Source organism: Malus domestica, chromosome 02 (assembly GCF_042453785.1).
Source record: "Malus domestica chromosome 02, GDT2T_hap1".
Lineage (NCBI taxonomy): Eukaryota > Viridiplantae > Streptophyta > Magnoliopsida > Rosales > Rosaceae > Malus > Malus domestica.
In genome coordinates, this window is record NC_091662.1 from 20,516,993 (window position 1) to 20,530,474 (window position 13,482).

Sequence of the window (13,482 nt, forward strand, 5' to 3'; positions counted from 1 at the left end):
AAACTCAATTTTCTCCTACAATTCTTCCAATTTATCTTTCTATCATTTCTTTCCATTTCCAAATTGTTCAACATGGTAAGAGAACATATTAGAGGTCGTAATTGGACATGTGAGGAAGATGTTAGCCCAGGGTTGAAAGATTGGTGAAAGTTGAAGGCTTGCTTTGTGGAAAATTTAGTGATTTTCAATATTTATCGGAATTTAAATATTTTTAGATTAAAATGTTCATAAAATTAATTTACGATAGTCTACATATATATATATATATTTTTAAATTTAATTTAAGAAAAAAAAAGTAGCCTAAGTTCATTCTTTAGTAATTCCGAGCTAAAATTTTAGTCCAGAACGGTTGGAGAAAAAAACTGTTTCTGAACTAAAAGTTAAATTTTGCGGGTTAAAAAATTTAGCTTTTAACCTAACTATTGGAGTTGGTCCCATGTTAATTTTGTTACCCAAAAGATAACAAAACCCAACACTTTGTATCATACAGTGACAAAATTGCGTTTTATAGACACCGAAACGGCAAGACAGTTTGGTGGCACGATCCCGAAGTTTTCAATTAGGGCTTGCAGACCCCCTGATCCCATACACTAGCTACCAGCACAGCAACTTCCAGTGAGAGAGACAACGATTCGAATCGCAGCAATCGGAAAATTAGAGTTAGGGCTTTGAGAGGCCTCAGGCTTCCGATCTCCGTCGAGGTCAGAAGGAGGATTCTTGAATCAGGTAAGTAAATCTCGTTATGGCGATAAGCTGAAAATCTGAGTAAAAAAACAGGAATTTAGGGTTATTAGAGGGATTAGTGTTGTTAATTTGGGATTTGTGTTCTGTTTTAGGTTGAAGGGGGTGGGATTATGTTTGATAGATGCAGTCTCTGGCAGAGATGTGGTCCTGATAGGTAAGCAGCTCATGCCCCATTTCTCTTTTTTATTTATTTATTATTATTCTTTTTTTTTTAATTTATGTTTTGGGTTCTCTATATTTTGCAATTTTTAATACTTATCCAGCCAATTTCCAATTTTGTTCTTTGATTGTTGTTAATACCCATAGTCACTGAGAGTTGCACAATGCTTTTTGGTGTGAACCATGTAAATAATCCGACTTTTCGAGGAGTGCTGCTTGTAATTTGCCCCTAATGTTCTAGCCTTCTAGTTCTAGGTTTTCATTTTGGTTGATCATATAATTTGTATTTTGTTGATTTACAGAATAATACTGTAGATTCACATTAATTGTATCATAGGCTGTTTGTTTGTTGATCATAATCTTAAGTGTAACGGACAATATGGGTGAGCATCTGAAAGTGCAGATAGTGCATATAGATTTATTTACATAAAGATTAAGACTATTGAGGTGTGAGCCTTAACTAGTTCCCGTGTGGAAAAAATAGCCTCAACTAGATTCCTGCATTAAAAAGATCACACTCCTTACCTTATATTAGTTAGCATTCTTCAAGCCGTCAATTGACCTTTGTAGAAGAGTCGTAGCTGCAATTTTGAATCTTTTGTGCTTATATTGTACTTGCACATGTGTTACATGTTCATGAAGCTAGTATTTTGAGTAAAGTTTCTTGGACAACAATTTCCAAGCATTTTCCAAGATAAATTGAGCAGATTCCCTGTGTTCACATATGAGCACAATCTTGAATTGAGACCTTTAGTGTTTAGAGTGTGGAGATATTAGCATGTTTATCTAGTTCCTATATCTAAAGTTATAGGTGTGCTAATTCCTTCAAAAGTTAGAACATGAGCAAGAAAAGTTAAACGGAGTGCATATGGTCACAGAAAATCTCATGTTTTGACTCGAGGGAACTCCCCACGACACTGTCCCGTCAGTTTCTGAAAACAAAACAAAACAATAATTGAGTAGAAATACTTTCATGGAGTCATACAAGAACTGCTTTCTAGGGACCATTAGTACTTCAGCTAAGGTGCTATGTCTATTTGATGTTCTTTCTGGGAAGAATTTGTTTTCTGTACTACCTTATCCGTGTCAATGCCTCGTAAAAGTGTCCAAATTCTGGAATATAAAACTGTAATCTAGAGCAGATCCGAACATGATAGATGTTAACTTTCAAGATTTTGATTTCATTCATTCTTCTTTGTTTATTTCCCTACCTCTCACCACCCTTCTTCTTCCCGTGTTTACTTTCTCTTCTTCTTCCCGTGTTTACTTTCTCCATGTGTCAAGCACAAAAATTGAAAACTAAAAATAAAAACATAAAAAACAAATGGTTATCAACGGCCCTGAATGTCTATGTACTTAATTTTTTTAATCTTTATGTATGCTGGATTGAAGCACACATCATTGCTGTCACCATTTTGGGTACTACATTATTTTATCACCACCCATTAACACTTAGCCAAAGTTTGCAGGTACTGTAGTGTTGGTGCTTATTCTGAAGAAAGTCAACTTAACCACTCCTGTTGGAAGTAGCTATGCTACCCACTGGAGCAAGAGATACTCAACTTCGCGAGAGCAATAGCCAGAAGGTTCACCCACAACCCATGGAAGAGGCCATGAATCAGAATCCAGAAGCTGTGGAAGCCTTGATATCTAAGGTTTTCACGAACATCTCTTCTCTGAAATCAGCATACATTCAGCTCCAAGCTGCTCATACTCCCTATGACCCTGAAAAAATTCAAGCTGCCGATAGACTTGTAATTTCTGAGCTAAAAAACCTCTCTGAACTTAAGCATTTCTACAGGGAGAACAATCCCAGCCCAGTTTGTGTTTCTCCACAGGACTCTCGCCTAGCTGCAGAGATTCAAGAACAACAAATTCTTTTGAAAACATATGGGGTTATGGTTAAGAAATTCCAGTCTGAAATTCAAAATAAAGATTCTGAAATCCTTCAGCTCCAGCAGCATATTGAAGAGGCAAAACAGAAGCAAGCAAAGTTAGAAAAGAATCTAAAGCTCAGAGGCATGTCTAGAAAAGAATCAGAAGGTTCTACTGATGAGAATGGTTTTTTGCCTGCAGATCTAACTCCCGATCTCTTCATATCGGTTGTTGAAGCTGCATATAAAGCTATTCATGACTTTTCTAAACCGTTGATTAACATGATGAAAGCGGCTGGGTGGGACCTCGATGCTGCAGCCAATTCAATTGAACCCAGTGTTATTTATGCTAAGAGACCTCACAAGAAGTATGCCTTTGAGTCGCATATATGCCAAAGAATGTTTAGTGGCTTTCAGCAGGAAAGTTTTTCCCTTCAAGTAGACAATCTTACAGTGACTAAGGAGGGTTTCTTCCACCAATATGTTACATTACGGGACATGGATCCATTGGACGTGCTTGGCCAAAATCCAGATTCTATTTTTGGGAGATTCTGCAGGAGCAAGTACCTGGTAGTGGTTCACCCGAAAATGGAGACTTCGTTTTTTGGGAATTTAGATCAGCAAAATTATGTTATGGGTGGAGGGCATCCAAGAACTCCATTTTACCAGGCTTTCCTAAAACTCGCCAAGTCAATATGGCTTTTGCATAGGCTGGCTCATTCTTATGATCCTCGGGCTGAAGTCTTTCAGGTCAAGAGGGGGAGTGAGTTCTCAGAGGTTTATATGGACAGTGTGGTGAAGAATTTGATAATGGATGAAAACGATGAAAAGCCTAAGGTTGGTCTGATGGTTATGCCTGGTTTTTGGATTGGAGGTAGTGTGATTCAAAGTCGGGTTTATCTCTCTGGCATGAAGGTTGCTGAATGACGGGCCAGTTCACGGTGACAATCAGTGTTCATATTGGTATGCGGTGTGCTTTCATACATGTCTGTTGCTTTCATCGTTGTATGTGTTTTCTATTTTGTATAATTGTAAGATGACGTGAGCTATTAAACACTACTTCAAACTCTCTCTCTCACAATATAACCTCCTTCATTGATGCATCGGAGAAGTGAAAGCAAGTTTTACACAAGTGTCAATTTTAAGGTTACTAATTTGCAGTAATTATTATGTTGTGTTTATAAAGCAAGGACTTTTATAATACAAATTTCCCCTCAACGCAAGAGCATTTAATATATTCCAAGATTGCAACCAACATAAAGGTTCGTCTTTTGTTCATTAATTGTCCGAAAAACCACTTAAAAGCCCACCCACGTGATTGACGTGGTCATTTGAACGAGGAGATGTGAAAGCTTCCTTATTACATTATTATTCTATAATGTCTTAACCATAATGCAAGGATTATGTTCCCTAAAGAAAATGGTCTCGGAAACAAGTTCCGAAAGACATGATGCAAGTATGGTCCATGAAAAAGCGGTGGAAATTTCACATTCTGTTGGGAGAAAAGTCCAGAAACAATCCATGTTTTCGGAAACAGGAACAACAATAAAGAGAAGAAAGATATTTTGTAAATTAAGGTTCTAAAAAACGCTAGACGCTAGTCGGGCGGCGGGTAGGGGCTTAGTGCCTAGGCAAGCGCCTAGGAGGATTTATGTAAATTTATTGTATATCTTGTAAATGAGTGTCTATTTACACTTATAAAAAAAACATATACTTGTATGGATGATAAAAGAATGAAAAAAGCACACAATTAACAACAACAACAAAAAAAAAAAAAAAAACAAACCGCCTAGGCCAATTTTTACAACATTGTTGTAAATAATTGTACATCTATCTGAAAAGGTTTTTTTTTTTTTTTTTTTGTGAAGTAGCACCCTCATTCATACATATAAGAGGGGCTTTCCTTCGTTGTATACACATGGAACACAACTCAGAAGAACTCATGCCTATATAGAGCAACCAAACTCCCAAAGCTTTCCAGCCCTCTTGTAAACATTTCTTGTAAACACTTTCTTTTGTAATATTTTGTATATCAATAAAAGAGCAAGTGTACATATTCAAACAATTCTCTAGTCTTAAGTAATTTTTTCTTTCTTTTAGTGTGTTTGTTTAATTCGACTTTTAGTCTAAAACAGGAAAATACTATTGTAATTATATTATTAGCTTGCTAAACTAACTATCATACTTTGTTCAAGCACTCTGTATAGTTGAATGTTTACCATACAAATAACTGGACATTAATCAGGGTATCTCTTAGTTCTTAGCACCTCTGAGTTTAGCCTTTGCGGCCTTATACTTGCATTGTGAGTGGTCATTATGCTGAAATATATTGAGTTCCATGTGCTAGGTTTTATGTCTAGTTGTTATAATGGTCATCCAATTATTTAACCTGCTTGTGCCTCGAATATGGTATCAGAGTCAAGTTTAGCACTTTAATAGTATAATTATAATAGTAAAGTACCTCGAGGACGGAAGTCATCAACATAATTGATATCACACACTCATTTAATTTTGCATGAATACTGTCTATTATTGTCTTTGTAGACATTATCAACCACAACCATCAGGAATCTATTGTCATAGATATCTAACTATAACTAGCATAAAAAAAAAATATTTAACATATATTTATATGAGAATTAACAAGACTATGAAGAAGCAAAAGTTTTATCTTGGATATACTTTTACTAGTTAAGTAAAGAAGTGCATTATAACGTATTAGCAGTAAAAAGAGCAACTAATCATACTTTAGAGACTTTGAGAGAAGAAAGAGAGTTTTTAAGAAATCAACCATCAATAACTCTAGAGAAAGGTAGACTGTAGGTCATAATAGATTATGACACATCCCGACCCGGATTGTCCACTAGGACTCCAAATCGAGTTGTGCTGGTCGACACTTGGAAGGTGATGAAGCCATAAAGTGTGGTGATGTGGAATATGTGAATAAATTTAAACCTAAAAGTTCCTAAACATGAGAATGCGTTGTGAGCGGGAATGAACCCATTTCACACGTGACGTCAGAGCATTAGTAAAATACAGTAGAGTGGATTGAAAATTATACCGTTGAAGGTAATCTCCAATAACAAGACTTGCCATGAATCCTCGTCGATACGAAAACTCTGCTACTAGAACCTGGAGGGATAAAAACAAGAGTGAGTGGGCCAGGATATAAAGCCTTAATAAAGACCTTCTAAATGATATATCCACCCCCACTGTAATACCTATATAGTTTCTAGGAAATCATATTACATATAAGTATGAAGTCAAATGTAAATCAACATTAAATCCAAGAATAATCCAAAATCACTACATATCAGCAACAACATAATAAAATCAGGTGCTCATCAATCTATGATAACCCACGAGTCGGAGTTGCCTAACGCAACCTGTACGACTCATAAATCAATCTATGATAACACAAGAGTCGGAGTTGCTTAATGCAACCTGTACGACTCATAAATCAATCTATGATAACACAAGAGTTGGAGTTGCCTAATGCAACAAGTACGACTCATAGACAACCTGTACGACAGTGTCGAAGTTGCCTATTGCAACCTATACGACAGTGTTGGAGTTGCCTATTATTGCAACCTGTACGACAGTGTCAGAGTTGCCTAATGCAACCTGTATGACAGTGTCGAAGTTGCCTAAAACACTAATATAGTCATGCCATAACTCAATCATTTCAAATAACACCATAAACTCACCTGAACTTACATGTACGTCCCGCGTTCACCTTATATATATATATATATATATATATATATATATATGACATGGCATAAAGTGCATAAATCAATTTAGAAGCGTTTGTGGAACTATCAATTATATACATACGATAAAAGGAAAAGACCCACTCACCTAAGGTCCGCTCTACGACTCCCTAGCAACAATATCGAGACATCACGAACGATTCTCACCTAGAACAATTATTCAGTCACGTCTCAGAACTCTTATCAATAGAACACGTAACTTACATAAAACACATCCCAAGGACGTTCTAGAATGATTTGAGGCCCATTGACCAAAAGTCAACCGTCTGTCAAAGATCAATGGTAGGGTCCACAACCCTACGTAACTCAATCCGAAAGATTCTCATCTCGGATTTCCGTTTCGTAACTTCCAAAGATACGCATTGTGCTTCTAAAACATCATACTAAAGCTTCATTAGGATCTAACGGTTGGATCTCAACCAATTGCCAATTCAAGTGGCGGTCAATGTTTTATTTTATGAACTTACAAATCTAATTCGGGAAGATCCGTACACTAGATTCCCAATCCGTAAGTTTCTAATATCCTCAAATATTACATACTATATTTTATTAAAGTTTGGTGATGATCCAATGGTCGGATCATCAATTCACATAATGTTCAAGTAGCGGTCTTTATCAAAACTATGTTCAAACGATGAGATTTCATCAATCGGACTTCACCTATGGAATTGGGGTGTCAAACATAGCTTAGAAAGGTCAGGGGATGACTCGGATTACGCGCCACCGCCACGCGCCGCCGCACACAGCGGTCGGCTTTCCCGATTCGCCAGAAAATTCAACTATCTCCAAAAATTCTCAAATTTTACAAAAATGAAGATCTCCAAGAGTATAGCAAGTTTCATACCTGTGGCCAAGTCCAATTTGGTCGGGAAAGGCTTCAATTTCACTCAAACCCGCAGGAACCTTAAAATGGGTGAACTTCAATTCTCCTACCTCGGTGTTCCAATGTCTCTACCATTGGTTGTGTCATGTTCCTGGGTCCAAAGGGAATTGATTGATAGGAGCATATTTATGCAACTTAGTTAGCTTGTTTCTTGGCATTTACTTAGTTTAATTCTAGTTATTTTAGTACTTTAAGCTATTTTTGTGTGTTTGTAGGTTCAAATAACAAAGTTGGCAACAAAGTGCTATTTGGAGCATTTTTGGGCCAAGATTGGATAGTGCAAGCATGGAGACATGAGGATGGACATTTTTGAAGATTAGAAGGCTAGAAATCAGCATGTGTGTGTGCAAGTGTGTTGACCTACAACTACAAACATCCATCCACTACACCCATTACATCTACTCATTACCAAACATTCACCCACTACACCCATTACATCCACTCATTACCAAACATCCATCCACTACACCTACCACTACACCTATTACATCCACTCATTACCAAACACTCACCCACTACACCCATTACATCTACTCATTACCACAACATTCACCCACTACACCCATTACATTCACTCATTACCATAACATACACCACTACCACCTTAATTAGATGGTGGTCCTCTCCCTTAATTAGATGGTGGTCCTCTCCTTAGCCTATAAATACATCCACCCTTCACCATAACAAAAAGGGGGGAGATCCATCCAAAGACACATTCACGGGGACAGTTTAGGGAGAAGGGAGGAAGACACATTCTGTCGCAAGGTAGAGTCTTTTCTTCTTAACCATTCTACACATTCCCACAACAAAAACACAATTCCATGCACCTTCATTTCCTTTTCCTTGACTTGACCTCCTTCCAACCTAAACACATTCAGCCATTCCCTTCCATATATCCATATGCATCCATCAAACCACACCTTGTGCCGCAACAAAGAGAAGAAGGAGGACCCTTCGACGTCCTTGCCATTCAAGTTAGATTGTTGGAGCGTTTTTAGGTGTTTTCATTCTTTTGTTTTCAATGTCTAAATTTGTTTATCTTTGCTTTGTGAGTATGAGGAACTAAACCCCCTATAGCTAGGGGGAATCCAAAGCCATGAACATACTTGCAATATGAATTGATTACCTTCAGTTGTGATTTCATAAGTTGTGAATTCAATTTGTTTAACTACTTGATTAATAACTTATTCGTGTATGTTTATTAAGAGTGTATACTTAGTTTGCATGCATGAATATGATACTAGAGTATAAGGGAGTTTCACCTAATAGTTACAAACTTATATTCACAAGTAGTGGAGGTCGCTTATAAATGATCGTGTTAAATGAATTCTTGGCAGGAGTTTCATGCTCATCATAGTAACGAATGCCTCGTCAATACTTATAGTTTTCATAATGCTTAATGATCTTTGATTGTATCTTTATTGTGCTGTTCACGAAAAGGACTTTTGAAGAATGCTTGAATTGTTGTATGCGCTTTCCCATCCAATTCAATAACTTAAGGAGAACTTGAAGGTTAATTTAAGCGGACTTAATTAACCTGGGGTGTTGAGTTTCATGATTTATCGAAAGAACAACTGAAAATTGGTTTATGTGCAAGTGTGTCATGTGTGGAGAAGAACCCTCTAGCTAGCCCATCATCCATAGTTTACCCAAATTCGTCCAAAATCTGTTTTAGTTTACAATCTGTTTGTTTTGTTTTCAAATTCATCAAAATCAAATCCCCCTTTACTTTAAAGTGTTTTATTAGTCAAAATCTGTTTTGATTTGTGTTTTTAAGTGTCTTGAGTCAAGTTAGAACCTAATTTTGTCCAAAACCATCCCTAGAGTCAGTTTAGAGTCTAATTCATTGTTTTAAGCTGTTTTGAGTCTTTTAAACTAGTTTTGAGTCTTTTTAGTTTGTATTGCATCTTTTGAGTCTAGTTTGGTGTTTTAAACTTAATTTTATGTTTTAAAGTCAGTTTAGAGGTTATTAGCAAGCCCTCATAATCCCCGGTCCAGAACAATCCCTCCTTACATTCTTTACTACAATTGATACAAGAGGGTTTAATTTGTGTGTTAAGTAATTGTCGCATCAAATTTTTGGCGCCGTTGCCTGGGATTAGCATTGTTTTTAGTTACTGACTTTCTTTCTGTTTGTGTTTTTTTTTTTTTTTTTTTTTTTTTTTTGTTTTACTTTTGATATTTGATTTAGTTTTGTTTCCTTGATTTCAGGTACTAGAGAAGTAAGACATGGATTTTTCTACCATTCAAGCTCAATTGGCTAAACTTACTTCTCAATTGTCACAATATCCCGAAAGGACCACAATGCAAAGTGTCCTTACATATGGTGTGTCCTATGGGTAAGGATATCCAACTCATCAATGTTCTTAATTCGCTGCGAATGAAGATGCTTGGGGTTATCAAGGCCATAGCCAATCATGGGACAACATGTTTTCCAACGCTTGCAATTCGGATTGGAGAGATTATTCAAATTACATGTGGGGAGAACCTCAACAATTCCAACAAGGTGGATATTGGTACCAAGAAGAGGAGTTCTATTCAAGACCTATGCAGCCACCACAACCTCCTCCACAACAATTCCAATCAAATTCAAGTATGCCTACGAGTTATGATGAAATTCTTGATGTACTAACCTCGTTGATGCAGGGCTCACAACAAGAAGAATATTTGCCACCATCGGATGAGTTCTATCACTGGCCATATGAACCATCACAGCCACCACAACAATCTGCCCAATTCAATTCAGGTACATCTTTGGATAATGATATGTTTAATAAGTTACTCACCTCTTTGAACCAGGAAGTAGAAAATCGAAACAAAGAGATGCAAAATCAAGCCAAGAAGACATGTGAATTGGAGAAGCAAATTGGGCAGATTATGAAGTTCATGGCACAAATTCAAGAGCAAAGTGAACTCTCCAACTCAACTATTGAATTTGAAGGAAGATTTTGAAATCCATGATGCTATCACTTTGGGAAGTGCTATGGAGGTTAGAGGTGAACCCAAGACATCCAAACCAAGCCAAAACATGGATGAACAGCTGCTGTTCGAAGAAGAGGAGAATAACAAGGCCACGGCAAGGGAAGAACCACCCTTGCTGCAGCCCCATATGCCCTCTATGCCATCCACTACAACCAAGGTAAGCCTAAATTCAATTTGTCCTGACCCCGTTTCACCAAATGTCCTTATTCCTTACAGGATCATGCAATCCAAGGAAGAAGAGGGTGAGAAAGGCATATTCGAAACCTTTCCAAAGAATCAAGAGCAAGAAGTGGATGGGGAATGTCTAGAATTCATCAAAGAAGATACACTTGAGACGAAAATTCCCAAAGAAGTTGGATTTTATGACATGGGAAAAGTCATAACTCTCAAAACACCAAATCTGGCCAAGTCCCATATCCCTGATGTGGTGTTCGTAATTGAGTTTGTGCTGGAGCAAGCAACTAAGCCATCTTCTCTAACTTCGATTTTATTATATACTAACTTGCTGATTTTGATGATTCAGGCACCTACACTAGAATTTAAACCATTGCCGGATCACGTCAAATATCACATTCCATTCAAGGATCAATTCCATGCTATAGCCCTATCCAAGTTTAGAAGGAAGTTTCGTTCGGCTGGAAGACGTTAAAGCAAGCGCTTCTTGGGAGGCAACCCATGTATTCAAATAAGGAAGATTTTTGAATTGCTCCACGATTTGTTTTGCGTTCCTAAAAACCTTCCATTTTCTGCAGTTTTATTTTCCCATGATTGTCATTTTTATTTGTTGCTTGTTTAATTGTTTTTGGTGTGGGTTTATTTTTGAAACATTGACAGATATGCAAGGTATTTTACATTCATTTTCATAAAAAAAAGGAACATTAAGCAGAAAAATACAAGAGAGAGCCTTCACAAAGGCTGCTTAGGAGAAGTCTCAGTAGTCGGCAGAGCCTTAGCAGTTGACGGAGCCCCAGAAGGAGGAATCATCGGAGGTTGATCATTTGGAGCTTCATTACACGGTACAGCCTCAGAAGACGAAGGAAAATGCTGTTGGAACAAACCCACAAACCTCTGATGATCAAGTAAAAGCTGACCATCAGATTCCTGCATCTGGTTAATCTTCCTCTTCATGTTTGTAGCATAGTTATGTGCGAGCCTATACAACTGTTTATTCTCATGCTTGAGCCCTCTAATCTCCTATTTGACACTCATCACTTCAGCCGCCAATAATTCAACTTGACGGGTTCAAGCAAATAGGCGTTGGGCCATATTGGACACAGAACTGCACACTGCACACTGAGAGCCAGAGAATCCTTAACAGCCAACTCATCAGATTGTTTGGAAAGTAGTTTGTTATCATTGGGAGTGACAAGGTTTCGGGCCACCACTGCAGCGGTCATATCATTCTTCATCACCTAATCCCCAACGGTAAGAGGACCAGTAGGGGATATGAAGGATGGGCGCCATATGTTGTCTGGAGAAGGCATGAATGCCTCTTCACCAAGGTTTAAGTCAAAATGACGGTCGGAAGGGCCAGACATTTTCAAAGGTGTTGAAGAAAGAAGAGGTCGGACAAGTCAAGATCGTAGAAGTGCAAGAAGGGAGTTTCTACAAGCTGAAATTCAAGTGTTCTTTGAAACGTACAACATACCTCTATAAAAATCAGCACTTGACGGGATTTCAGAGCTCGAAGAGGCGAGCTCAGAAATCGAAAAGGCCAATTCAAAAATCGAAGAGGCGCTAGCTTTCTCAAAAGCTGGGCTTGCTCAGAAACCATGGGCCAATCTTCTTTTCCAGATTTTTCGCACTTGTCACATGCAACCTCTGCACTCGACGGAGCTCAGAACTCGAAGAGGCGAGCTCAGAACTTGAATAGGCAAGCTCAGAAATTAGAGAGGCATCTGCTTTTTCCAGACGTGTCAGCATCTGTCACATACACACTCAGCTTTGCAAAAATCACGAGCAGTTTGTTGAAGCGCCGATTCCATATATCGAAGAGGCATCAGCTTTATCCAAACGTGTCAGCATCTGTCACATACACACTTAGCCTTGCGAAAATTACGGGCAATCTGTCGAAGATTTCTGGTGAAGTAGAAAGCACGTGAAGTTTACTGTTCAATCATCCAACGGTTGCCGACAAGAGTGAAAGAATAGTACCGGTTATTATTTCCTATAAATGTCGACCTTCACCCTCCATAGCAAGGCAGACATACATCACCTTCCGTCATCTCCGAGAATGCCTTCCCAACGAAGCCTCTCGAGTCACTCAGTGTTCCTTATTCCTTGGGGTACCTCTGCAAACAACTCATCCAAAGTAAAAGTATTTCATATCATGAAGGTTGAAAGCAAGAGTATCTCGTATCATGCTTTGTCCCTGTCCTTCTCCTTATCGTAGTTTTCATCTGCGGGACAAGGAGAAAGAGAGCAATCAGCCATCACTTGGTATCAATCTTCCGATTTGGAATCGACTGCCTGGAACCCTTTCCTGATTGCTTACCTAGCCCTGCTCTCGAGTACTCATCTTCAACATCTTATACTTCCTCTTCGTCTACCACATCTGCCTGGGGAACAGATAAGGGAAGTGAAAATGATACCTCGAAGCATGTGGAGACAATGTGCTAATTCATCCTCAGCTAGGGACAAGGAGAAAGACAGAAAGCAAGAGGTGGGCACTTGGAAAGATTGAAGAAAGAAACAGACCATCACCTCTACTTCGTGCCTGCCTGCCGTGCAGAAGAAACAAGCAGAGGAGAATGCAGACCTGCACAATCAAATCAACCTAGCAGAAGGAGTCTGATTTGAAACCAAGGAACTTTCGCTCAGAATTTCGAACCAGTTCAAGATCAAAGCTGTGGAAAGATAACAAGATCATCTATCTCCAAAACCAGATTTGCGTTCTTAAACTCTACTCTGTCTGGTTTTTACTTTGCCATACTTGTCATGTTTATTCATTGTTTGTTTAATTGTTTGCTTGTTTTTGTGTGAGTTTATGCTTGAAACATTGAGGACAATGTTTGATTTAAGTGTGGGGGGTAACCAAGTTGTTTTGCATGAAATTCGTAAGAGTTTA

The 13,482-nt window shown here is 38.2% G+C and overlaps 1 protein-coding gene across 1 annotated transcript; it reads left to right on the plus strand.

The window, feature by feature from the left end:
* The first annotated feature begins 474 nt into the window (after positions 1 to 474).
* On the plus strand, positions 475 to 3,880 carry LOC103405967 (protein GRAVITROPIC IN THE LIGHT 1). Its single transcript, XM_008344998.4, has 3 exons — positions 475 to 726; positions 837 to 898; positions 2,373 to 3,880. The coding sequence occupies exon 3, from the start codon at positions 2,436 to 2,438 to the stop codon at positions 3,702 to 3,704; it is 1,269 nt and encodes a 422-aa protein (XP_008343220.1). The 5' UTR covers positions 475 to 726; positions 837 to 898; positions 2,373 to 2,435; the 3' UTR covers positions 3,705 to 3,880.
* The last annotated feature ends 9,602 nt before the right edge of the window (positions 3,881 to 13,482 follow it).